The sequence below is a fragment of the Gambusia affinis genome, linkage group LG09 (genome assembly GCF_019740435.1).
Source record: "Gambusia affinis linkage group LG09, SWU_Gaff_1.0, whole genome shotgun sequence".
Classification (NCBI taxonomy): Eukaryota; Metazoa; Chordata; class Actinopteri; order Cyprinodontiformes; family Poeciliidae; genus Gambusia; species Gambusia affinis.
In genome coordinates, this window is record NC_057876.1 from 15,653,514 (window position 1) to 15,680,449 (window position 26,936).

General features: G+C 38.8%; 3 protein-coding genes across 6 annotated transcripts; 2 read left to right on the top strand and 1 right to left on the bottom strand.

Moving 5' to 3' along the window:
- Positions 1–1,173: 1,173 nt before the first annotated feature.
- LOC122837443 (paired box protein Pax-5-like) lies at positions 1,174–3,957 on the bottom strand. The gene is made up of 6 exons (XM_044127797.1): positions 3,915–3,957; positions 3,665–3,830; positions 2,928–3,125; positions 2,805–2,845; positions 2,636–2,731; positions 1,174–1,365 (listed from the first exon to the last, which is right to left on the bottom strand). The coding sequence occupies exons 1-6, from the start codon at positions 3,955–3,957 to the stop codon at positions 1,247–1,249; spliced, it is 663 nt and encodes a 220-aa protein (XP_043983732.1). The 3' UTR covers positions 1,174–1,246.
- Positions 3,958–5,478: 1,521 nt separating this feature from the next.
- On the top strand, positions 5,479–11,132 carry LOC122836688 (zinc finger CCHC domain-containing protein 7-like). 4 transcript variants are annotated; one of them, XM_044126446.1, is made up of 9 exons: positions 5,483–5,626; positions 6,030–6,345; positions 7,541–7,602; positions 7,721–7,831; positions 7,942–8,115; positions 8,353–8,388; positions 9,631–9,735; positions 9,833–9,950; positions 10,091–11,132. In XM_044126446.1, exons 1-9 carry the CDS (start codon positions 5,552–5,554, stop codon positions 10,558–10,560), a joined length of 1,467 nt encoding a protein of 488 aa, XP_043982381.1. In that variant the 5' UTR covers positions 5,483–5,551; the 3' UTR covers positions 10,561–11,132. The 4 variants fall into 4 exon arrangements, with proteins under 4 accessions (XP_043982384.1, XP_043982381.1, XP_043982383.1 ...); XM_044126448.1 differs by having other exon boundaries at positions 5,484–5,626; positions 7,945–8,115; XM_044126449.1 differs by having other exon boundaries at positions 5,479–6,345; positions 7,945–8,115.
- An 863-nt stretch (positions 11,133–11,995) lies between these two features.
- Positions 11,996–25,455, top strand: LOC122836689 (E3 ubiquitin-protein ligase RNF38-like). Its single transcript, XM_044126450.1, has 12 exons — positions 11,996–13,298; positions 17,714–17,766; positions 17,910–18,091; positions 19,659–20,061; positions 21,011–21,151; positions 21,282–21,470; positions 22,326–22,487; positions 22,582–22,682; positions 22,782–22,863; positions 22,951–23,072; positions 23,414–23,513; positions 24,513–25,455. The coding sequence occupies exons 1-12, from the start codon at positions 13,004–13,006 to the stop codon at positions 24,573–24,575; spliced, it is 1,893 nt and encodes a 630-aa protein (XP_043982385.1). The 5' UTR covers positions 11,996–13,003; the 3' UTR covers positions 24,576–25,455.
- Positions 25,456–26,936: the final 1,481 nt, after the last annotated feature.

Here is a 26,936-nt window from a genome sequence, read left to right on the forward strand (position 1 = left end):
AAAGACATATTTACGTTTCTGAAAAAAGAATATTTTCCTCCATTTTGCAATTTCCTGACCTTTAAGTAATTTCTTGACTGAGTTGCTGTTGTTCTTTACTATCAGGATACCTAAAACACATCAATAAAAAAACCTTAAGCTGATGTAGACAGATGCAGGCGACGGTCCAATGAAAATAATTAAAAGGAGAGATATCACATTTCTCCAGCTTTTGCTTCTCTTTACTAACTCCCTGTTGAGTCAAAAACTGAATTCATAAATTATCCTGACATAAGGTTCTGAAAAACAAAGCTCCTCTAAAAAAGATTGTTCCGTATGTTTTCACTGTCAGACTACAAGTCTACTGGTGGGTCTTTAGACCAGAAACAATGACTTCTATGTTTTAAAACCAACGTCGTTTTTTACCTGGAGACATCATGACAACTTTGAAAAACTTTCTATTTTGTCAAAACCTGGAGTGGCTTCATCCTGATTTACTTGTAGCTGTGGTGAAACACACTTAGGGTCTTCATCAACCACTTTCCCACCAAATGTACTATTTTTTCTATTTTCTGGTTTTCTAATATTATCAATTAGGGGCAAAAAATCTATGTATATAAAATAGTTTATTTATATTTTATGAGAATGTCCTCTTGTTAGAATTACTGTAATGCAACATAACAGACAAAGTCAATGGGACATTTTTGAGAAATGTTAAGGTAAAAAGCGAAAAGGCAGCTTATTCATTGCTCAATCACAACACAACTCACATGCTTTGCAGAAACAAACAGAATCAATCTGAAATTCTGTCAGTATCTGCTTTATAAATGAATTTGATTGTTGTTTGGTGTATGCCTTCACACAAAAATGGACTGAGCCGCTGTGATGTTTCTTTTTTCACCCTACTGGTCCCTTCAGCAGCTCTCATCTTCCTAGATTCCTCATCCACGAGAGCAGGCGAGGGAATTGGACACAAAGGACAGAAGGCAGCCAGTGTTGTCCATCATGGGGCCTCTAATGATGTTGCTTTACAGCCACTGACTGAGCAGAAAATGACCGCAGGGACAGGCCACAACAATCTGAACTGATCGCAGCAACCTGGCTGCTCTTGCCTCCAAATTATGTAAACAAATAACAACGTTAGAGGAGGGTGGTTTTTAGTTTTATTTTAATGTGTTTTTGCTGATTTTAGACATGATGAATTCTGTTCTTCGGTGAAACGAAGACCGAAGGCAAAAGATCCACCGGGTGTCATGTCAGATGCAGACTAACCTAACGGATCTGAATCATGGTTCACTGGCAGCTGACGGCGAAATGGCGAGCTGAGGTCAGAGCTGCTCCAGAAACAGAGCCGGCGTTGGTGCTCACCGCAGGACTCGTCCGCTCCTGGAAAACAAGAACAGCGTCAGCATAGGTTTACTTTTATCTCCATTTCCACCTTCATTTGTTCTCATTAGAAGAATGAATAACAGCCCACATGAATGGCTGTATTCGTATAGATAACTATGCTTATTTGTCTCTGAAGCCGCCTGTTCTAATTCTCTCTGTGATGGAAAGGGAGGCAGGGAGGAGGATGGAAACCTGGGGAGACGAAGTGGACCTCCTGCTGCTTATAGTGTCTCTATCTGACTTATATTAACATAAAGCACAAAGTCTTATGCATCAGTCTTCTGTGTGGTCTCCAGTTAAAAGCCATTTTAACAAATGCTGTGTGTATTCGTAGCTTATTAAAATGTTTCTTCTTATTGAGTACTTATTTTCTATTTTATGACCTTTATCTCTAACAATTTCAATTAAAAACTTAAATTGTGTTTAAACATTTTTGAATGGCTTTAATGTGTGGAAAGAAAAATAATATAGCCTGCAGGCATGAAATGAATGCACAGGTGAATGTACTAAAATGAATGTACTAAAAAATATCACCCAAAATTGTAAAAACTGTTTTTCTCCCAGTAGTTACACATTTAGGGTGCTATTTAAATTAATTGATTCTACAAAGATTGTGTGAAAAGCAGAAAAGCAACGATACATAGAATCAAAAGATGTAAATTACTGTTTAGGATAAATAAACCTTTACCAAGAAAAAGCTTTGTACTTTCTTTTTTTCCATCTTTATTTTTTGAAAAGACATCAATTTAGTATAAAAATAAAATTTCCTATGAAAGATATCCTAAATAGACAATCTTATTTGATTATTCAGACTTACTGAAATTGATTTGGATACATTTAAAATAATTTAAAACATAACATGTTTATCTGGACAAAATGAACAGACCACAAAAATGATCACACCTTGTTACAAAAAACACCAAATATTTTGCTGACAAAAAACAATCTTTCATCTGTTGGATTGCTTGAAACCAATAGGTATGTGAAATACCAGTTGTCATGCACTTAAACCACTTACATATTGTGCTTTATATGTGATAAATATTACAGGCATGCCAAGAAATATATGAAGTATTAATTTAAAAGGATAAAATTAAAGATTACAGAATGTCCTTGTCAAAACCCACATGTTTGCAAGTTATAAAAACAAGATCATTTCACAAGAAAAATTTGTTGAATCTTTGAGTAATATTTAAGTAGTTTAACCAAAATGTCAGTATATCTTAAATTTGCTCATTGTATTACGGACACATGTAATGATTCTCACCTTCGTTTGGTTTGTTGAATTTTCTGAGTCCTAGAATCCCTCCTATTGAAAACCTGGACTCAGAGGGACAGTCTGTTCCCATGGAAACAGATGATGCTGCCAATACAGCGGTGCAAACATTACTGAGAGGAAGACTGGGCATATAGAAGTGTGATAGAGAGACGCTCACCATCTTCACAAGGCTTCGCCTGAACTTTCCTCCTGATGATCCTACAAACAGCAAAACAATCAATACTTATTTTCCAGATCTTTGCTGTCAAGCAGAAACACTGAAACACTGAAACTCCCTTACCTGTTGATTGAGCTGATGCTGGGAACGTTGCTTGGGTCACACACTTGCTCCAGCACCAGACTGTCTCGGATCTCCCAGGCAAACATCGTGGGACTGTTGTGCTTCAGCTGCAGGATCTTCTGCACCACTGTGGGGGTCGCCACCTTGGGCTTGGATCCACCTATCAGCCCCGGTCTGATGCTTCCTGTCTCATTGTACCTGGCATGATTGAGAGTCGTGTGTGGCAAGGAAAGGTTGACACTTACTCACACAAGGATAAACAGGCAATCTGTTGGCTGCCAACTTTTACTTTGTCTAGTTTCAGCTTGCATGGTTGGGATGAAATTAGTGTTATCTATCAAACCATACATGCCACAACATTTGGTTCTGGATATCAAGGTTTTTTGCTGTATTAAGTTTAATCAAACGACTACTCTTTTTTCTATGCCAAATTAAAAATTGTGGAAAGCAATTATGACGAAAAACTACAATCCTTGTATTAAGCTTCTAATAATTGTTATTTTGCATGTGCATTGCCTGCAGCGAGTTTCAAGATGTTTGCTTTTGGTCAAACGCCCTGATTAAAATAGACAGACCGAAAGACAAACAGACACAATGACCCAATAAAAGCATTAAAAGAATTCACGAGCTTTTAAACATTTGGTTTTGAAAGATTTTATGATGTCATAATTTCCTGATTCCGTATTGGGACACATATGAATTACCATATGACTGAACCCATTTTAAACTGCGGCTACCTGGTCAATATTTTGCTGACGCAGCCATGACTGACGCGCAGACGGCGCGAGATCTCACAGGGGCGCACCCCGTGCTGCGCGAGCTCCACGATCCGGTGTCTGACCTCGTGCGGTAACGGCCGCCCGTTGATGAAGACTCCGCCGAGCTGGTTCACCCCGCCGAGCCCTGAGTGTCAGAGCAGAAAGAGAAGACCCAGTTCCAGGACTTCAGACAGCCTCTGTGGAAAGGATGCAAGGTTCCGATACTTACTGGGCGCAACTGTGAACGGAACCCGTCCAAAACTTACTTCCATCACAGACACGTTAAAGAATCACGACCTGGAAACTTAATTGACCAGGAAAATTACATCCTAGATCCAGCTCTCTACCCAAAGTTTGGCGATGGACCTTCAAACAAACGGATAAATTGAAAATAAAGTATAAACTAGGTAAATTAGGTAACGGTAACTTTAAATGCAGACTACCTCTCTACTATACTTTCAGCACCTTATCAGTGAACAGCGGTGAAAGCCTCTGTGTGCACAGGCGGGGCTCAGGCGCTTATGGTTTCGTCGAGCGCATTTACGCAAAGAAGGTGCAGACATGATTGTATGAGTTGTAAGAAATGTTGAACATTTCTCTTTAGCCCTAAGCGAACACTCGTTTTAAAAAGTAAGTATTTTAAGATTAAGTTCTAAATGTTGAACTTGATATTGTCGATGTCGTTCAATTTCTCCTTAAGCAATGCTGAGAGAATGAAATGCATTGTAATATGTCATTAAGCAACAGCTTGAACAAAAAGGGGGATTTTGAAGAATGACAGAATATTAAGTGTTAAGAACTTAACTTTATTCCTTATCTCTTTAGCTTCAAAGAGTGAAATTTTCTTGATCTTTTAACTTGGAATTCTTCATTAGTACTTCAGGCTTTCTAACGATTTAATTTCTTTTGACTTTCACTGCTTATTGATCCTTTTCCCACCCAGTCTTTGTACCTGGCTAGTATAGATTTCTTGACTGAAAAAAGTTTAATAAAAACATTTTTACCTATGTAAAAACAACAAAAATGTGACAGAAAATAACACGATATCCACATTATCCATACATAGTTATGGAAGTGTCATACTCTGGGGATGCTTCAGCAAGGGCTAATGACTTCAAGAGAGAAAAGACATGGGACATTCACCATCAGGAGAATTAAATAATCCAGATTGATACATATTGGTGTGAAAATGGAGTAGTCAAAGTCCACACATAAATCCATTTGAGAATGTGTGGCATTAGTCATAAAAATGTGGATATCACCTTTCTTCACTTTAGAGTTACTTGTCAAATTTACGAATAAAATATATTGAAGTTTTTGCTGTAATATCACAAGAAAGAAAAAAGACAGAGAAAAGAAAATCCAAAAGTGTTATGAATATTTTTTTATATTTAAAATAGAACACTATAACTAATTTTATAAAGCCCTCAGGACTGTAAAATAGAATTTCCTCAACAAATTAAAAGGTCAGGTTTCAAATTAAAGAAAAAATACAACTTTTGCAAAAATAAACAAAAAACATTCTTCTATAGGATGTTGATATTTGTGGAAAATGATGCATGTTTTACTGTCTTTTGTGAAGATTCAATGCAATTAATGCATCAAAACTGAAAAACTGCTAAAACCAGAATATTATTTTAATTTTATTATTTCTATTTTTAAAAACAGACAGTCAAAGTTATTAGGAAGCACTATGGAAGGTTCAAAGAGCCGCAGGTTACAGACCTTTCTGGCTTAGATAAGATGTAACGTAATTTCTCCTTTAATTCATTTCCCCGGAAAAGAAAAGTGACGTAACTCCGGATTTGTTTTTGGCTGTCCAACTTTTTCCGGAAACGCCGGTTAAGTAATTCAAATCACAACCACATGTACACAAACTTGCTTACTGGGAACTATATTTGTCTCTGCTTTGTGGTAGGAATGCGTTTTGAGTTAACAGAGGTAATCGCTACCGAGATGCAGTCAAATAAATTAGTGTTCCACACAAAAGCGCCTTTGTTTTGACATGGTATTAGCCGTGTTTGCAATGTAGCTTTCTTGCTAGGTGCTAGTGTTGTACTGCCTTGCCTTAGCGTGTTTATGATATGTTCGAAACATTTACAGAACATCCTTTAAAGTATTTTAAAAAAAATAACAAGTTTTAAGACAACTTGATCCAATTTAATTTCGGTTGGGGTAAGAATTGAGAAGTGGTAGTTTAATGTCCCGCGCTGCTTAGCTGCAATACACGACTTCACCATTGAGCGGCACTGCGTAGCCTGTAGATTGTACTATGAACTCTGTCAATAAAAATGAAGTATCGGATGGTAAAGGAAATGACAAAGACCACCTTTTCTTCATTGAGGACTCCATCACTTCAGAGAGTGGAGAAGAGACGTTTTCTGGTTACATGAAACATGAGAAAAGCGCCAAGCTGTTTTCACAGCTCAGCAGAGACAGCTCTCCTCCGCTGCTCCTTGCTTTCTCCATCACCTCTGGAAAGATTAGGCAGGACACCAGCAGTATCTCCAGTGCTGGTTCACAGGAGCAGCTGGAAGAGGACAGCGATCAGCCTATTGAGGAGTGGATGATCCTGGATGGAGAGGAGCAGGCGGAGGACCCAAGCATCCAGCTCAATCTCGGCTGCTGGGAGAGCTCTGAGGAGGATGTTGAAGATGAAGGTTAGAGGTCATCCTGGCCAACATTATTTATCTACTTTTATCACTGTAAATGAAGTGCAAAAATATTCTTGTCTGATATTAATTAAAAAAACAAACAAACAAAACAAATAAAATTGAGCTAAATGGATTGCATAGTGCCCCTTATGAATATGCTTTAATATAAACTAATGACTCCTAAGACCTTGATCTGTTTCTTCACACCGAAATCAAATGGCTGAATACCCTCATCAGTTACTTAACTCATAAGAAGCTATTCATTTACTTCAGGTGTGATCTAAGCCATTTCACTGTAGTCCAGGGTGTGTGTTTGTGTTGTTGTCATGCTGAAGAGGAAACTGCTTCAGCCTCTGTCAGGTTTTTGTATAGGATTGCAGGGCACAAATTATTTCCTTTCATATACCCTCACCTGAGCTGTGGATCTCTGCAGCTCTTCCAGAGTATCTACGGGCTCTTTGTCTGCTTCTCTCATTAATGCTCGCCTTATCAAAGTATCTTGTAACTGCAGTTTTACAAAGTCAATGTAGTTTGTAATTAATTTGGTAATTAATTCTTTACACTCAATAAAAACTTAGGCATCTTTTTATACTTGGTATTTTCTGCCATCTGCTGTGTATTTGAAAGTAATATTATAAAGTTATACAAAATGTTGGGCCCCAAAAAGGACAACAATATTTGGATGTTTAATCCAGTAAAGATTTACTAGACTACTGATACTGATACAGCGCTCCCTGGGGTGCACGATATGTCGCAAATGTATCATTATCGCACATACCTTGCATGTTGCCAAGAACTGCGTGAACTCCAATTTGATACAAGTAATATCAAATTATTTAAGAGTTCAAGTTCTCTATGCCGGAGCTATATTTGGTGACTTAATGCAGCATAAAAAGTTTTGGAACTTAAGAAACAACAACTGAGTTACTTCAATAAAAAAAAAATCAGAAGCAGGACAAAATCTACTTTTTTTTTTTCTTGTTAAGATGGATTTATTTGTTTATTTTTTTTATCCCCACCTGTAGCCAGACAGACTGCGTGGAGTCTATCAAACCAAAATACACTTAATCACTTGTTGCCGGTCGTGCCCCTATTGCAGAATTCACCAGCATTATTGCATATTTTTCTTGTATTGTGCAGCCTTAGTGGCTACTCCACTAACAGGTAACGGTAACATTTTGTGGTCATTCTCTCCATCAAGGTATGACAGACAAAAAAGTGAAATTAGGAGGAGATACCTGGGCTGTCTCAGACAAAGACAAGGTAATCTTTATTATCTAGATTTCAAACACTAAGCTTGTTGATTCAAAGAATGTTCATGTCGGAAGAGCTCAGAAATAGTTATTTGCTGTACACAATTTGGCTCTTTCAATATGTCCAGTATGGAGGCACTCAATCTCTGGGCAGTCGCTATTTCATGGCTGGTCGTTCATCCCCCTGTAACATCTGCAACAGGATGGGACACGTTGCCAGACGTTGCTACTTTCACAAGGTACAGTTAAAGTCGCCCGTGTTTGTTTTCTAATGTTGGAAATAATACGACTTAGTTGACAACATCTTGTCATCAATCAAAAACGACAAAAAAAATCTTGTTCTCCTCAGCAGAAAAGTCCCACTTGTGTTCTTTGTGGCGTCCAGGGCCACGTCCAAAGAGACTGTCCGAGCCGGCCCTGTTCCACTTGTGGGCTCCCCTCGCATGCCCTCAACCCCTGCAGAGTGCCTCCAGTGTGGAAGCAGCACTGCCAGCGCTGCGGCGTGACTGGCCACATGTTTGATGTGAGTTTGTCTGTCAACTACCATTAGAAATTCCTTGTATTGTTTTGATTAAAGTATGTTTAGTGAAATTCTTGAAAGTTAATTCTGTTATCTTGTGTATATGTGTGTATTTTAGCCCAATTTCTATAAAGTGCTGCTCTGTTTCTGCATCTCCTCTTCTGTGAAACTACGGTGTTTATCTAGATGTTGGTCAGAGGGAAATTCTTATTCTTTGTTTGTTGTGGCTTTTTTTTTCAGGCCTGCCCAGATTTATGGCGACAATACCACCTGACTGTAAGAGGAAGTTTTATTTTATTCCTAATTGATCTGGAACTAGATGCAGCATTGCACAACTACAATATCAAGACATGGCCGTCCACCTAGATATACAGGCTGGACAAGGAAATAATTAGTCATAGAGATAGCCAGGAATCCGGTCGTAACTCTGGAGGAGCTGCAGAGGTCCAAAGCTCGGGGAGTAGAATTTGCCTGCCGAACTACTATTAGCTGTGCACGCCACAAATATAGCGGAAGAGAGGCAGAAAGAAAGCCACCAGAAGTTCAGCTTACAGTTTGCCATTAGCCATGTTAGAGACACAGCAAACATGTGGAGAACTGGTTCCTGGTCAGATATGATCAAATTCAACTTCCATGCAAATCCTTGTGCGAACACACCAACCCCACTGTTAATCATAATAGTGGAAAAATCTTGCAACAGGGGGAGAAAAACTGGTCGGGATTTATTGAGAAATGATTACAGCTGTTTAAAGGATAGATTCTGAGTGGTTTATTTGTCATATGCAGGTCAACACAAGTCAACAATAAAATGAAATTCTTTGAATGGCAGCAATCATCCAACTTGCCATTAAATCAAGAAGTACTCGCATACAAAAGAAGTAAAGTAAAAAATTCCTACAAGGATGCTTGTTAGAGACTGCAAATAGCTCAAGACTAGAGCTAAGGTTCATTATCCAACAGGAAAATGACCTTAAACATACAGCCAGAGCTGCAGTGGAATGGGTTTACAGAACACATATCCATGTGCAAGAGTGGTCTTCTTAAGATTCATAACTAAATCCAAAATCAGTGTTTACAGTCACTTTCGCAAGCAAGACTGGGTAAAATTTTCTGTCTCCATATGTCTCCAAAGCTAGACATATCCTTAAAGACTTGCAGCTGCAGCTCTGCTATAGGCGGCTCTACAAAGTATTGACTCAGGAAGCACGCCTCTCTTTTCACTTTTTCAGACTTGAAAATCATAGAACATTTTTCCTTCACTTTACAGTTATTTAATACTTTATGTTGATTTAGCACAAAAACTCACAATAAAGTTTCTGTTTATAGTGTGATAAACTATGGAAAAGTACATGTGGTCTTAATACTTTACATGTCAATAACAGGTGAGGATAAAGGCAGTAGAAAAACTGAGGAAAATGAGTTTTTTAATGTACTCTGGAGCAATTGAAGTATGGATTTGTTAATGTATTTTAATCTAATGCCTAGCAAATCATAAGAGATCAATTTCATTTTTTCTAGGTCAAGTTAGGGGTTCCTTTCAGACCCAGAAATGCCTTCAATCTCAAACATAAGAGCCACCATGCTCATTGCTACAACTGCTCAAAAAGGGGACACTTTGGTCATGTAAGTAGACCACTTTCACCATCTCAGGATACCCTGTTCTTATATTTTGTCCTTTTTTTCTCTCACTCATTTGTACGATTGTCTTTGCTGACATCAGGAGTGCACAAAGAGGAGGATGATTAGTGGCACTTTTCCCTCACTGCCTTATGTTTGTTATTATGACACTCTGGATGACATTCTCCACCAGAATGCCCCGACGCTCACACCAGCCAAAGGTGATTAAAAGTTGCTTTTAAATAATTATTGCAAAAGATATATCTACATTTACAACAATGTGTTTCAGCTGTACTAATTATACAAAAGGTTTTTAAAATTGTGAAATTTGACATGTAATAAGTGCTATCTGTGCTTTCAGACCTTAGGAGTGCTGGACCCCTAACTTCACAGCAGGAATGTTGCAAAGATACGCCATTGGTGCAGGGAAGCAGCAGGACAAAGCTGGAGCCTGGCGCTCATCCTGGAAGGAGGAAGACCTGGCCTGAAAGGCGCAGAGAGAGGCGTGAAGTGAAGCGACTGAGGAGGGAGGCCCAGGCTAAGCGGGAAGGAGGATTTCTGGGGAGGCATTTTTGCACCATTGATGATGCAGTTTGCCCCGCTGACCCCTATAGACCCGTTCTACGCAGTCATAGAGAGTCCAAAACCTCTCAGGAGAACAAAAAGAGAGAGGAGAAAGCTGGGAAGAAGAGCAGGAAAAGCAGAGAGGCAGAGAAGTGGAGAAAAAGAGGGGGGATAAAACGCAGGGATTTGCATCCACATGGTGACATTGACATTGGAAGTGAAAACCTTCTGTCTCCAAAGCAGAGAGTGCGCCACCGAAGGAGATGAAAGGTGATATAAAATTTTGCCCTTTTAGTGGCATTAAATGTTCTTTCCAATTTATTTATAATTTGTATTTAATAATGCGGAAAAAAAACATTGATGAAAGATTAATTGAATCAAGTGTGAAAGTAGCTTAAGCCTTTTTTCCAGTTTTGTGAAAGTTTATATTTATGTTTTAAAATTTTTTAAGAACTATTAATGTTATAAATATTAAAGCCTTACAAATGGATTCAATTCATGTCAATTCATATTTATTATACATTTAATTTTTTTTTAATTTGCTATGGTTATTTTCTTCCTTTTCATTTCTACTATGCAGCAAGAGTGAACATTTGAACTGAAATACAGTTTAAGTTTGTTTAAACTGAGGTTGCATGATTTCATGTTGTCATCTGCACATGTAGAGTTAAAATCTGGTTTTAAAACATTGACAATTTTAAAATATCTACCATTTACTATAGAAACCAGCCTTTAATCGGGCTGCATTGAGGATTTAAGGTGGATTTTTGCTACTTTAATTGCTATTAGAATATGATTACGAGATTTAGTTAGCGTTTTTACTCCTGGCACATGGACATGTATTCTCAAAATACACTTAATTTTTGTTTTTCTGCAAGGTACACTTTTTGATATGATGTAGAATTTTGCATTTATATTATTCAACACAATAATACATCTAAAGTGTGGATTGCTAAAAAAATAAAATAAAAATAACTGAATCTACTATTAGTTTCACTGCCAAACTCCTGGCTGTGATCACACTGGGTGGGCAAAATCTGTTTGTAAACATTTTAGATCATTTTTAATGAAAAATATTTTTTTGCTGATTGTATTACGTGTAGTAATGTGAATACAGCAAACTACTTTTGGGTGATTCCAATAATGTTTTTTCTTCTATTTAATAGTAAATTTAAATGCTGAGTAGTAAAAGATGAGTTTGAAAAATGTCTCTGTTGCTTGTGACATTTAAACCGTGAACACCGTATTTGTGAGTGTAAGCTAATGTTGAGGCTGCAAGAAAGTGTAATATTTAGGTCAATAAACAAAAGTAGTTAGCTTTATTAATATGAAGCTTGCATTTGTTTATGCCGAGCGAATAAAAGCCGTGCGGAGCCAGTGGGTTTTTTCAAAGCCTTGTCTCATAGTAGTTCTGCTGTGAAGCTGCTGAATTATTAATGAGCAGAGCAGCTGCCTGAGGTTTTTCGGACAAAAGTAGTCGACTTCGATAAAATCAGCCCTATTCAAAATAGCGCATGAAGGATTCTACATGCAAAAAAATATTAAATCATGTATATTTAAGTAATTAATCTCTTATTTGTTCCTCTCCATTCAGTATAGTTTGAAATGTTCCACGAAGGTCTGTGCTGACGAGCTCAATGAGTCTCTGTTATCGATTGATCGCGACTTGACAGAGATGCGAGGCTCCCATTGATTGATCTCCACTCCACTCCCCGCTGACCAGAGAAAACACCCGATAGCGAATGCGAGAGGGGATTTAAATTAGACAAAAACCGTCCGCTTTAGTTGACGGACCAGGCTGTCCTTTGCGTTCTCATGCGGGTTGGTATCGTCCGCGGGTTCGTGTATCAGAGGAACGGCTCAGCGTTGGCGCAGAGCGACGGTAGCTGGGCTGTAATGTCGGCAGCGTTGGACTTGTTTTCCCCCGTAGACCTCGCTTCCTGTTAGCCTCGGGCTCGCTGGAAAATCGACATTATGTTAATGACCGAGCAGGTATAGTTAGCCAACACAAAAGAGGGAGTGTAACTTTGCTGCCTGCGATAGACAGTCCTTCCACCTGACTTCTATTTTTCCTCATAAATCTATGCTGATAACTTTTATTTAATGCCTAGTATCCGGGTTAGTTTGCTAGCGCTCCTCAGCTAGCCATCTTTGCTCGGGTTGACGGCTTGAAGTGTTGAACTTGGTTGGGTTTTGATGACAAAGAGCAGGCGGTGTTAAGTTGATGTTAAATATACGCGTTTGGAACGGGCTCACTCGTGTAACCAGTGCCTATAAAATACTTTAATTTCTTATAACAGTGTTCAAAGCGAGAGACAAAAGGAAGAAAAAGGTTTGTTCTGGTATTGAGGAACATAATTGATTTTTGTTGTCGATTTTTTTTTGTAGAGCACACAGAAGCTGTATTACTTTATTGGTTGCAATTGTGTTTAAGAAAAATAAACTGAAATAACGTTTTTCCACACAGTGATAGCGGATGGAGCAGAAGCAGATTGTGTCTGCATGCTTTTTAAGGGCTGTGCTTCCCTGAACCTGGAGCTTCCAGGTTTATTTAATTTAATTAAATACTTATTTAAATGCATCAGAAATTGCTAAGAGTAGTTGGTCTTCTCAAGTAATAGCTCAGTTGGTCGCGGAGAAGCGGTTGCATCTAGTCCACCTCCTCATCCGCCCATTTATCCATCCACCACCGCCCACCTCCTCTCCGGCCATGGACCCCCCCAGGACTCGGTCGCGGTCTCGATCTGGCTTCTATCATTTCTCCATGAACGGCAACGTTGGAGGCAACGACGGGGGCTTGATGAACGCCAGCGGAGGAGGGGTGAGCTACCCGCCGCCAAGTAACCCCGGCTGGGCGCCGCACCACGGAGGACGGAGCTACCAGGAGAGCCAGCAGCAGCAGCAGCAGCCGCTGCCGCCGCCGCAACAGCACGCCCAGGGGAGCTACCTGTCCGCGGGGGTGCAGCGCCACTCTGCACACGGAGCTCACAGACACCCCGGGGCAGGTAAGCAGGCTTTAGAATAAACGGGGTCCACATCCAGGGGGGGTAGATGGATCATTACACACTCACACAGGATAAACCCCCTGAGGGATGCAGGCAGACCACTTGCAGCTTTATCAGGCTCTGAGGCATTTAAGTAAAAGGTTTTAGTGTTTTCACTGCCAGCTGACGCATAGAGGGGCCAGCTGTATGTTAAATGTTGTGGTGGGAGTTCAGCTGTGAAGGTTATACTGATCTGAGAGGTCAGAAAAATAAGGCCAAGTGGATTTCTGAAAGCCATTGTTTTACTTTTACAAAGATTTGTTCCATAACTAATAAATGTTAAAACAACTGGTATTAAAACTTTTTGCCCCATAATTGCCAAGTTTAGAGTGCCTACAGGCAACATAAATTCGATTTTTAAAATATAGCATAAGAAATGCAAAAAAGCTTCCTATTAAAGTAAAAAAAAAAAAAAAATTAGTCAAGTTATTTATTTATTTTGGTCGAAAGATATTTTAACAGGTTCTCAGTGGCAAGACCCAAACAAGAGTCTTATTCTCTGATAGTTGCTGTATTTTGCCAAGTATATTAAATGAATCTCCCCAAGTTAGTTTGTCATCCCATTTATGCAGAAATTACAATCAAAAAAATCTTAGTAAATTAAAGCCAAACACTTTGTGTTGTATCTAACATTTTCCATTTTAAGAAGATTTCAATATAATCAAAAATATTCCATTAGTGTTTTTTATTAAAGTTTACATCTACATTAACTTTCTTGTGCTGGGCTCCCAGATTTATATTCTTCTTAAACTGGAGTCGTGTGCCACACAAAATCATTGGGTACTTCAATTGACCCCCGTACTTTAGTACAGAAACCCTACTTGCATTACGTAGCTGTAATGCTCCACTTGTGAAAGTAAGTCTGTTAGGTTCTCCTTGACAATTCCGACACATTCAGAAAAACAAAACAAGAAGAAGTTTGCGTTAGATGCCCAAACATCGTGCTGCAAGTGGCATAATGTTCCTGCAAATTGACATCCTGGACCAGCTGTTTCCCAAACGTCGTGTTAAAAGGTCCGACTCTGATTTCTGGATGATGTGAAATGTTTGGGGTTATAACTATTGATCACTTTCATCAGATGTACTGGCAGTTCACAAGCAAATCAAATGACACCTGTTGCCCACTGGTGTTTGTTACTTTAAACTGCTCAAACTTTTAGTTTATTTAAAATTCAAGGAGCACTCTGCTTTTAATAAAAGTAGAATATTAATTTAGACCTGGTTATTTTAATTATTTTTTAACCTTCAGGAAACAGAATTGCTTGTTTCTAATTAGAGTCAATTTAGGTGCAATAGACACAGGTCTAGGGAGAAAGTTGGCTATCTAGAGAGGTGTTTGCAGACGCTCATGTTAGCTCTCATCTGTTTCCACATGCCTTTTTAAATAATTTGACCCATAATGGGTTTTCTTTGTACTTCTAATTAACTGTGTGTGGGTAAAACCTACCGCAGATTTCTTTTTCTGCTTTGTGATCCAAGCGCTTGGCTTTGAACCGTAATTAATGACGTGTTATGGCCGGATTCTGCGATTCTTTTCACATTTTCCACACTGCTGGTCGAGTCTGGATTAAATGGTAGTTAAGTGTTTTCTTTTTAAGATGAAGGAATTAAAAAGCATGTACTTCTAGAAGTTGCGTTTTGGACTGAAAATCCATTTTCCATTTATCAGATGACGGATGAGTGCGTTTCCCAGCGTTTTAGATGTCCCACAGAAAGCTCCCAGTCAGTCGACTCTAAATGCATGATGTTCTTGATGCAGAGCCAGCTGCCTTGAAGCTCTGAGTTGTCCTCAAATTGTCAGACTTGGCCATAGCAGAGGAAAGTAAATGTTTTGAAAAGCACAAAAATTAAGACAACGTCTATGTTTTGTTCTAAAACGCAAGCATTGACTGCCATGTCAGATTTATCTCGATTGACTGACGATAAAGTATTTATTCACAACAAAAATGAATAAAACAGGTTTTAATGTCAAGCAGCAACCAAGATACCCTTATTTCTTTTTGCCCTGAGTTTCCACTTCAAGGTTCAGTGAGTTTTCCCGGCTGACCTCTGGAAAGTTGCTAGAGGAAACTTCTGCAACAGCAGACTGGATTTTATCAAAAAGGGGGGGGGGGAAGCCCTGAGATGGATTAAAATTTAAGCTTTCGATAAAACTGTGTCGTATTAGCAGCACTGTCCCCAAAAAGCCAAAATGCAAAGAGTCGTTTTCTAATCTTGCAGGCCACAGGCAGTTTTCTGTTAGGGTCTTAAACATGCATGTTGTGAGCTCTCTCTAAGCAACTGTCTGCATATTATGAGTGCAAGCAAAGACTATTAATGCTTATTTGGTTGTGCTTTTTGATATTTTACATCCCTTGGTGTCAATTTGTGCTGTATAGGACTGAGCGTACTGGGTCTGGAGCATGTGGTTTCACAGCGCAGCTTTAATAATCAATGCTGCATCCCACCCACAAGGACTAATAACAGAACTAATAACAGAACTACTTTTCATTGCAACACCACATTACTGTAGATGGATCGCGTCTCTAAAAACAGCTCTTCTATTAGTGGTTTAACATACAAAAGCTAGTCGCAGTAAGACCTTGCTCGGTTTTCGATCGTGTTTGTCTGGGAAGGGAGAAATGGTGTCTGTCTTCCATAGCAACGATGCTTGAAGGAAACAGGGTCATGCCAGTGAAACCCGTCCATTCTGGCTTGAAATCCCTTCTCCTTTTGCCCTTGGGATGAATCAGCATAGCTAGACCTAGTTTTCCATAAAACTGGGTGTGTTGGGATCTGGGCAGTTTGAGATGTGACAGAGGAAAAAAAATAAAAAAAAGTCATTTTAGATGTATAAAAGTGCAGTGTATTGGCCCTGCTGTAGTTGTCTTGACCTACTGACAGTGTTCGAGCTGTCCCTCTCTACAGAGGTTGTATGACTCGAGAGTGATGTCACAAAAAACAAGAATATCAAAGGGGTTTGTTTAACCCAAAAGGTTTTTGGTTTAAGGCAGGCTTAGAAGCAGGAAGGAATAAAGGGATGAGTTTCTGCCCTATTTTTGGTGAGACATAACCTTTTTTTTTTTTTTTTTGTAAGCAAGAAAATGTTTATCAGTTTAAGGTCGTGCTCACATGTGTCCATGCTCACGTTGCATCCACACTGCACATGTCATATAAACAGATGAGAGCGAACCCTTTCCGTAAATCTGGGTATTAGGTTCAGTGGTCATATTCTTCTTTGTTATTATGGGGATGGTTTTATAAAATGTGATTGTCAGGGTAGAAGCAGGATGCTTTCATGTTCTCTGAAATGAAAAAATAAAAATTCTCATTATACTCGTTTTTTAAATGTAGCTTTAGAGCTATTGTGTTTTTTTTATTTTTTATTTTTTTTGGAAAACACAGTAAATGTCATCTAGATGCATTTTGGGTGAAAAAACCCCCTAAAATCTTGTGTTGTATAAAAGGAGTTAAATAATTGTTTTTACTGCTTCACTTAGGGACCCTTGTTTGCTGCTTATTGTGGGAAAAATGTTGAATGATAGGGCTACGATGCCAATGTATTTACATAAATGGTTAATAGTTTGGCTCAGGGTGGCTTATAGCCATTATATGAGCTTAAAATCATTATTTATGGTAATAGCTGTTATTGTAGTTACAGTGGTTGTGGGTAAAATAGTAGTTTTCGAGCTCTAGGTTAAAACTATGTTGTGATTGATTTGTTGTTGCTAATGTTTGGGCTTATTAAATGTTGACCATAATCCACACAATTAACAATATGTTAAGATTTGCATCTATTTTAAATTTGCATCCTTGGTTTAGCTAGCCTGCAGTTGTAACCAAAACTTATTTAACTTACAATGCTTAAACAAAAAAGTTTGAACATCTGATATAAACAAATGAACAACTTATTTGCATAAGTAAATATTGTAGTAAGTTCCTGCCTGGTCTATTGTAGATGACACACTTTAACTTTAGTAATAGAGCTGTAGAGAGTTGGAACTAAAATATAGAGAGATACTCCGGTGTGATGTGCTTTTTTCATTGATGCCTGTTTGTCTTTACAAGCTTTTTGCGTCGAATTAGAAGAATATGCTGCAAAGTTGTTCTGTGTCTTTTATTTGTTCTTTACATCAGTAAATAGTTTTAAATAAAATCTGACTTTGTGAACTCAAAACTATAAATCTTTATCAGACATCTGTCACTGATTGAAACCAAGCAGCCAACCGGGTTCGATCACCATATTGCTTCTTTTGGCATACATGATGACCAACCTTCTTTTTGTTTACTGTAGATATGTTGGCTAAGCAAGAGACGGTCACTGTCTTGTGGTGATGTTCTTCTCAGCTTTATTTTTATCTGATGATGTTTTTCTTTTTTTATTCTGTAATCTGCAGGAGGGCTGCTGCATTTTCATCCAGATAATGTGTGCAGTGATGATCGAGACAAAGTAAGCATCAAAGACCATTACTTCCTGTTGTCCCTGCTTTGCTCCTGGTTTGAATAGAATTTGTATTTCACTGTTTACTCAGTCCCATGCGTCCTTCTCTTTTTGTCTGCTCTCTTTTTTTATTCCCTCTCCTTTATGTGCAGATGGAGGACAGCCCAAGCCCCAAAAGGCAGCGCCTTTCCCAGCAGTCCATGTTGGACCTCGGCTCGGCTCCTCCCTCCACTCCTTCCTCTCCCATTCGGCCGTGGGAGCTGCCCCCTAGCCGAAGGCCGCACCCCCACTACTTGCCAGAGAGATGCCACACACCTGTCAGAAACCGCCGCAGGTATGTTTGTGACACAGTTCCCCTGCAAGAGCCATTTAATGATTAGAATAGTAAACAATATAAAGAAGAACAAACACAAAAGGTTTGCATGCTGCAGACTATCTCTTATGGTTAAATTTTTGCACCAAGGAGAGGTTTTTATCACTTTCTTCTTCATCAGTGAAAATAATACACAGTAAACATCAAGTCTTTAAATATAGACAGGTGTGATAAGAGACACATAAACAACAGGAGAAACGTGAATAAATGTATGATGAATACATGTTCTAATTATATAAGGTGCAAATCTGCACATAAAATGTGCCATAATTAAAAGCAATTGCAGATTTTCATGAAGAAAGTGCTGGTGATTTATTTATGGTATTTTTTTTTTTGTTTATCTCAACCTAACCAAGATAATTAAATAAATTATTTATTAAAGATACCTGTGGGATTTTTTTTCCCCCCCCACTCCATAGTGCCATTTGATTATGCAAATTGAATGAATGGCTCTTTGTTTCAGGGAAATCACATTCAACAGTCCAGCTTTGTTTAAGGATCTCTTGGTGTAAAAACTTTGTTGTGAAAATCATGTTTAGACCTTGTTCTGCTGTCAGTGTCCACATTTTTAATTAATTGGTTCAAATGAAGAGGAGATGAAAACCCTGCGTGCCTTTTATGCAGAAGTTCTTGGTCTGATTTAGATTTGTATCTTTTCGGATATCATAGCAAACAACTTGGAATGTGTTTTTGGTAGCATTTAATGTGATGGACCAACATCCATTAGAGAAGCCTGTTAATTGATGTGAAGATGAATGGAGCAAAATACAAGGCACGTCTAGTAGAGAAGCCGGTAGAACTGTAAAACACTGACGTCTAGAATGAACATCTGTCTGTATGTGTATGAAACCAGACACATTGGCACACAGAGACCAAAAATGTCAACAAACTATCATCATAAATAAGATTCTTTCTTCTGCTGTGAGCTGTTCTTGCATTGTGTTTCAATCACATAATTATTTTTAATTAAATGATGAGTTCATATTTATGGCATCCTGTTGAGGTTTTAAAAACATCCATGTTTTGGGGATGGATATTGTTACAGAATCTGTTGTCTGACATTCTGAAGCAGCTTGGAGGGTTACAGTCCTTGTAGGCTAAAGTTTAAATCGAGTGTGTTTGTGTGCACTTCGGTAACGCTACTGTTACTACAACAAACATCCTGACATCTCAAACACAGGCAGAGATGTCAAGAGGATGTTGGGTTTTGTAGGAAGACAAATGGGAGAGATAAATTTGTAATTTTTTTAGAAGTTCACCTGTGCACATATTTTCAGATGTATGTAGAAGGAAAACAAAATGATGCAAATTTCTTTATAATTTTTATCATTGAGTCTTCAGACTATTTTATATTAATGTCCAGATTTTGACATTCTACCTTATAGCACAACAAAGTTTTATAGCTGCTTTCTGTTTTTAATTTTACATTTGTTTAATTTTACAATTCAAGTTAAACCATTGTTTTGTAGTTTATCAACATGGCTCCTTTTGCCTCCTCTTTAGTTTTTCCTGCTGTGTTTCTCTCCAGTCCTCCAATGAGACGCCAGCGTGGCCGGCGAGACCGTCTGACCCGCCACCACCACCACTATAACGGCAACAACAATCACCACCACCATCACCACCCAAACAGCCACCACCATCACCACCATCTTCACTCCCACCACGGCCCGTCGCCGGGACATCAGGATGAAAACTACCGCCACCCAGCTCCTCCTCAGGGTTACCCACCCTACAGCCAGCAACCTCCCCGAGGGCCGGGCTCCGGCCCCGAAGACCGTCCTGGTTACCATCCCCCCAACCCCTCCCCGAGGCCGCTGCACCAGTCACCGAACCTGTCGCCCAGGCTGCTGCACCCTGGAGCCCATCCGCAGCACCCACACCCCCACCCGTCCCAGCAACAGAGCAGTGGGGTCCTAGACCTCCAGGAACAGGTGGGCTTAAGGGGAATCAAGCAGATTCAATTGATTTTAATTAAGGTGCAGAAAAATGCAAAGAGAAGATTAAAATAAAAATAACTGAAGATCAGAAGCCAGACCTGCTTTTTACAGTGCAACAAATGTCTGCCTAGATGTTAAGTAATCCAGGTTTAGTTGATCCAAATTTCTTGCCGTTTTGTCTGCTTGTTGGAGATTTTTTGAAGATTATTCTCCACATATGGCAAATACTTCAGAACTGAAAAAGACTTTTTGATGCAAGACATCATTTAGAACCAATAAAGTGTTTTTTAAGCGAACACTTGGTTAGTTGGGCTTGTCTTCTGGCATATTTGTATTCAATATGTGTATGAACTAAAGTTAATATAAGTTTTCTCTAAAAGAAAGTATCTTGCCCTGTGTAACAATTGCAGATGCTTGATTAGTAATTCGCAGGTAAAAATAAAAAATCATAATGAGTCAAGACTAAGAACTGCCAACATTAAAATCTGTATACAAATCAACTGAACCTTGTTAAAGAAAAATCTGATGCGGTTTAGGGACATTTGTTTTAATGCAACAATGGGAATAATCTTAAAATACAGATAAAGAAAAAAAAAATCAGTACCTCTTACTCAAGGAACCAGCAACATTTTCCTAACTTGTATTTTTTTAAATTAGGAAAAACTAATCGTAATCAAACAAAACTCGAAATGTCCTAAAGTTTCTAAATTGGCTTAAATTTAGAGATTTTGGCAAAACTTAAAAACTTAAATCCTTCCTTTTTTTTTTTTTTTTTTGCAACGTTTCTGCAGAAATCCGAGCACATTTCAAAGCATTTATCACATTCATTGCAGTTGGAGCAACAAACAGGAGTGCTTTGCTTGTTGGCAGGTGTTGTGGTGGGCTTCTCAGCTTTTAATCACTGTGGGTCCCCAAAGTTTTTACATTTTCTGTTTGGTTTCAGGGTTCGGTTCCGGTATCGTACCCGGTCTCCCCTCCGGGTGTGCCGCCCGGCCTGCCGCCTCGCTCTGCCCCCCAGCAGATCCCAGCATGCTCTGTGGTTTTCAGCGGGCAGCACTATCCCGTCTGCAGCGTCCCTCCTCCTGTAGGTGTTTGTTTTAAGTCATTTTAGTTCAACGTTTTCTCAAGCAAATATTTTCTCCACATGACATCTCTGACATTCTCCAATGAACATTCTCCACTGAGTTAAAAACGTCTTTTCATATCTGTGTCAGGTTCTTCAGACTTGTTCCGTTCAGCATTTGCCCATGCCCTACCCGTTCCCCTCGTTGCTGTCCAGTGACCCGACCTTCTTGATCCCCCCTCCTCACCTCGCCCACCCTCCAACGCATCTCTCCCACCACCCGCCTCACTTGCCGCAGCCGGCGCAGTTTGGACCTTATCCGGCGCAGCAGGCTCGATCGGTGAGTAAGAAGCCTTGCAGTCGACGGGCCAAAGTACTGTGCCCCTCTTTGTTCACATCTTTTGTGAAAACATTTGGTAATTGCCAAAAGCTACTTCTATCAAAATCTAAATACAAAACGCTGACTGTCTTTATAAGTTACACGAGAGAGATTTAAGCCCTGTGGTGTCAAATGTGGCTGTTTGAACCTTTTGAAGCTTCATCTGTTGGCAATCTGTACTCATTGCTTGAATATTAACAAAAAGCTGTAAGGCTGTTCCTTACCGTGTGAACAAAATATGATCATTTAAACTTCTAATTTATTAACCATTTACAGTTGTGTAAATGAACAAGGAGCAAAATGGATAAAGACTTGCATTACAGAGTCTTGTCTGATAAAATGGATCAAGACTGTTCAACATGAATGTTGCTGATGCTGGTTGTTACAGAGGCAGATAGTCTTTCTCTTTTTTTCCACTCTTGCTGCCCCTCATGCTGGACACATTTTACTGGTTGTGTTTTGTAATCACAATTACTATGTGGGAAGGTTCTAAGTGATGTAATGGTGCCTAAAAAGACATTTGCTTAAATTAGCCCTTAATTTTGAAAGTTGGAGAGTTGTTTGTTAATCCTGTCAGTTTCTTTCTAAAAGTTATATTAGGAAATGTTGTTTCTATACCCAAATAATTTTGTTTATATTTCTTTTGTCAGATTTAAAAAATATGGTAAAATAATTTTTCAGCTTTTTTTTTTTTTTTTTTTTATACTACTTTGTTTTGCAGATTTTTAATTGTTTTGAATTTATTTTCTGTGAAAGTTAGATAAGTGAAATGACTGTTAAAAATGCTTTTATGTAACACAGTTTTGTCCTCTGCAGCCTTTACAGAGGATAGAGAACGACGTGGAGCTGCTGGGGGAGCATCTTTCTCTGGGTGGTGGGCTCCACTACTCCCCCGCCGCACACCCAGCCCTCACCCCGCACTCGACGCCTCTCCACTTCCTCTCCCACGAGCCCCTGCCACAGGAGTTCTTTGGAGTGGTGAGCCTTGAAAAATAAATGCACTCTAAAGCTGAACATTTCTTCTTTCTGTGTTAATTAACTCCAAAGTGTGTCTCGTTTATCTTCCCTGAAGTCTTATCCAAACTTCATTCCTCGGCGTCTCCCAGGACGGCGGTACCGTTCGCAACAGCTTCCACCTTCGCCTTATCACCCCAGCCTCCTGCCTTACTTCCTGTAAGTTCACTGGGAAGCTTGCCAACCTAAAAGAGCAAAAATAATTACAGTTTCATAATTTTGTCCTGATGACTTTTTAATTGATTTCTCTGTGCACAGATCAATGCTGCCAGTCCAGCCCACAGGTCCTGCAATCAGCCTGGAGCTGGATGTAGATGACGGAGAAGTGGAGAACTATGAGGTTTGCCTTATGCCATTGTTATTAATATTTATTGTTGCCAGGTGCAGACGTTTTACTCTTTCGTTGTTGCTGATGCTTTCCCCAAAGGCCCTCCTGAATCTTGCTGAGCGCCTGGGAGAGGCCAAACTCCGCGGACTGACCAAGGGGGACATTGAACAACTTCCTTCCTATCGATTCAACCCAAATAACCATCAGTCTGAGCAAACACTGTGAGCACTGCCCTTTCAAGGGACCTTCACATACAAATATTATTGTTTTTTTTTGTGTTACAGACTCCAGTTTATAAGTGATAGCTTTAATCTGCATCTTTTGTGTTTTTCTCTCAACCAGAAGCATCTAGACGTTCTCCATACTTGGTCTGATTTTGTTACTTTAAGATGACTATAGAAATCTGTCTGCTGTTAGAATAATGTCACCCTAAACAGACGAGGTCTCTTCAGAATAATGTTCTCGATCTTTAGGTCAAGCAGAAGCTGCTTAAATTTCTGCATGTTTACACAGTAGGGTTTGTGTGTTGCAGAACTGTACTCTAACTCAAGTCTGGTTACAGGTGTGTGGTATGTATGAGTGATTTTGAGTCCCGTCAGCTGCTGCGAGTCCTTCCCTGCAGTCACGAGTTCCATGGAAAGTGTGTCGACAAGTGGCTGAGGGTGAGTTGGCGCTCCCCGAGTCCAGGAGGAACTCTAAACCTTTGTCTTTATTGATAATCATCACTTGTATAAATGTGCAGGATTCAGGTTATTAGAAAATTTGGTTTTTAAAGAAACGATTCAATCAAAAGGTGAGCTTACTGGAAAGTATGTCCATGTACTGTACAGTATGTATCAACACTTGGTTGTGGCTCATTTTACTTGAATGGCTTCATCATATCAGTGAGGTTTTGGTGTTTTCAGGCTGAGCCTCTGAAGTGTTCAGGAAGTATTGGTTTAATAAGCCTTCTGTTAATCTATATTTGTGGTTCTGGTGTCTGCCATCTATGGGGGCTTTAGGTCAGGTCAGTTTGTGGCGAATTAAGTTCAGGGTAATTAAAGTTACCAATTAAACTGTTGGTACTTTTTGCAATATAGGCAGGTTCCTTCTGGAAAGTGAAATCAACATCTCACCAGACGGAGACATTGAGTTGTCTTGCATGTTCTTGTAGATTTATTGAACAGAGTAATAAAAGGTAAACTCAAACAGTCTTCATTGACTGTGGAAACTTCACATTGGACCTCAAAAAAATAGAAGCTGTACCTCTCAAAGTTTTCTAGGCTGTAATTATCTCTCGTGTTCCTTTTTCTACCAGGAGGCTTTTCTTCTCTTCAACTGTCCATTAATGTTCTTGTATTTAGAGCTCTGTAGCTGTTACAGCGATTACGTTGAGGGTCAGAAACTGTCTGCTAAACTCCTGACAGGTCATCTATCTTCCCCATGATTGTGTACTATGGATCATAATATAGCTATAACATGCAATTCCTGTCTTGTGTTATATTTATCTTCATGAAATCATAATTTGGGCTGTCAAATGAATCTGTAACTTTTAGCCAGTATTCTAATTTCTGGTGAGACATTTTAATTTGTCAGTGAAGTTTTGCATCTTTTAATTCGGTTCAGTGTTGACGCTGGGAACACTGTTGCTAATATGAAAGGTCTCCTCTGTTTGTCTTCAGGCCAACAGGACGTGTCCGATCTGTCGAGCCGACGCCTCCGAGGTCCAGAGAGACTCAGAGTGACCACAGGAGGGAGCCATACGCTTTCTGCTGTTGGTCTAACACATCTAGCACTGCCTGCTCCTGATAAATTGATGCACATCTGTGTTCTCACACACACACACACACATAGACACATGCAGCATTACCTTACATGTTGGTGGAGCACTTTATTCCCCATAGTTGTTCCTTTCTTTGTTTAAAGTATTGCATCGTACATGTTCTCTTTAATCCAATAACTTGTCACACTCCGTTCCTTTCGATACATGCACACAGGTCCTCACGTTTAAGTGAATGACCCACCTTCCTGCAGTACTGTGTGTGTGTGTGTGCGTACGTAGATGCGTATGCACCACAGCTGTGCAGACATTGGTCAGCTCTATATTGCAGGGCTTCGGTACATGACTGTGTTGTCAGTGTGTGTTTGTGTGTGTAGGTGTGGGATGGATTGTAGGGATCCTGGAGCATGCATGAATTGTTCTTCTGTATTGGATAAAAGTAACAATGATTTTTAATTTTTTTTGTTTTGTTGTTTTTGCTCTTATGATTGACTTTTCTTCCTGTTTTTATATGTTTATGCACTGTCTGTATGCATACTCAGTGTGTATGTATGTTATAGACTTTTCTCTAGTTTGACACTAAGGGTCCATGCTGCCACTGTATTTCTCAGTTGCCCGTTTGAAATATTATTACTATTATTATTATTATTATTATTATTATTATTATTAAATTACAAATGCTTTATAGCACTACTTTGACATTTAACAAATATATTTTCCTTTCTTTTCAAAGAAAACGTTTGTCTGTGGTTTTGCAGTGGCACATGTTACATATATCTATATATACTGTAAAAATATATGAATATCTATATACCAAATAAAAGGCTTGATATGAACTTTTTAAATATTGTATTTTATAATAATTGTTTTTATAAGTAAAGATTAAGAATTAGGGTGAGAAAAAAAAAAATCCGGTTTTGTTGGGCTAGTTATCTTGATGTGTATAAACCTGAAGTTTATGCTGCATTCACGTTGTACTCAGAATTAGGAAATTCTGACTTCCTAGTCGAAAAAAATCAACTGGAATGCTAATCAAAGTCGGATTTACACTATGGCTGCTCCTCACATCAACATTATTAAAGTGTAGTAATGTTATTTTACTAGACTCTCATACAACTGTGAGTCTAAAATCAAATGTTACATTTAACGCCTGCCTGCAACTATAAACTAAAATTAAAAGTGATGTTTGCTTAGGAGATTTAAAGCTTAAAATGGTGCTTGTAATAGGTACTGCAAACGATGTCAATTGTGGCCATTTTGAAATCCAGACATACTTCAGGCTAGAGGTAAATTCTGAGTTCCGAGGTTACTGGAACGCAGCATCAGAGCGGACAGATTTTATCGGATGCAATAGCTTTATTAACCACTAGATGTTGCCACTGTTCTGCATTTACCAACTTGGATCATATTTTTGCTCGAGAGAAAATTGGTAAGTAATGAGTAAAATAATGAAAAATATTAAGAACAGTAATGAGGTTTTTATTATAAACATAGTTATAGAAACATTTAGCTGTGGTAACTCAGTAACTTTGTTCTGTTTTATTATAAGTTGCGTTGTTTTGAAGGAATCATGGCCCTTTTGAACAAGGTTTCTTAATATCCCACCACATTGTACTAATTTAGCCAACGTCTAAACTTATTTTGATTTTGTAATGTCCTGATTCCTCTGGATTGTTTTTTTTTCTGCTATTCTGTTGATGAAATCCTGCTAGGATTATTTTTCGACATGATCTATATGTAGTTTTGACCCAAATTTCAGTGCACATTTGGCTTCATATTTAACTCTAGGCATTTTGCTATGAAGAAAAGTTGAAGTTTAATTCAATAACTTGAAGTTCCACTGGCTCTTTGGCTCCAAAAAAAGTCCAAATCATCACCCCTTCACTGCGTGCTTCACAATTGTTTCAGCTGATATGCAGTTATTTATTTTGGGTATCACCTGGTGTAGATTTTTCTCTCCTGGCAAAGATTGGCAATTGATTGATTTAAAGAAGGCAATTGATCTTTCTAACTGAAGAATAATGAACTTGTGATGCTTCACATTTAATCTAAGTTTGTTGCTTATGTTCTTTCTTATTAGAGCAGACACTTTTCATGCTTCACCCAAAGAAACTTCCAAAACCAATGTAGAAGTGGTGAAATTTTCTAGTGATCAGTGATTAAGATGCTTTTCTGAGCAGCGTCTAGTTTTTCTCTTCAATCCAGTAGAAGCAGAAGCTTGTACTTAGTTTTTAAATGCAGTATCAAATCCAGTTTTTGTTTGAGGTTACAGCAGACTGAAATGACTCAAGTCATTTCAGCACCTTGTAATCTAAGAGATCGTTGT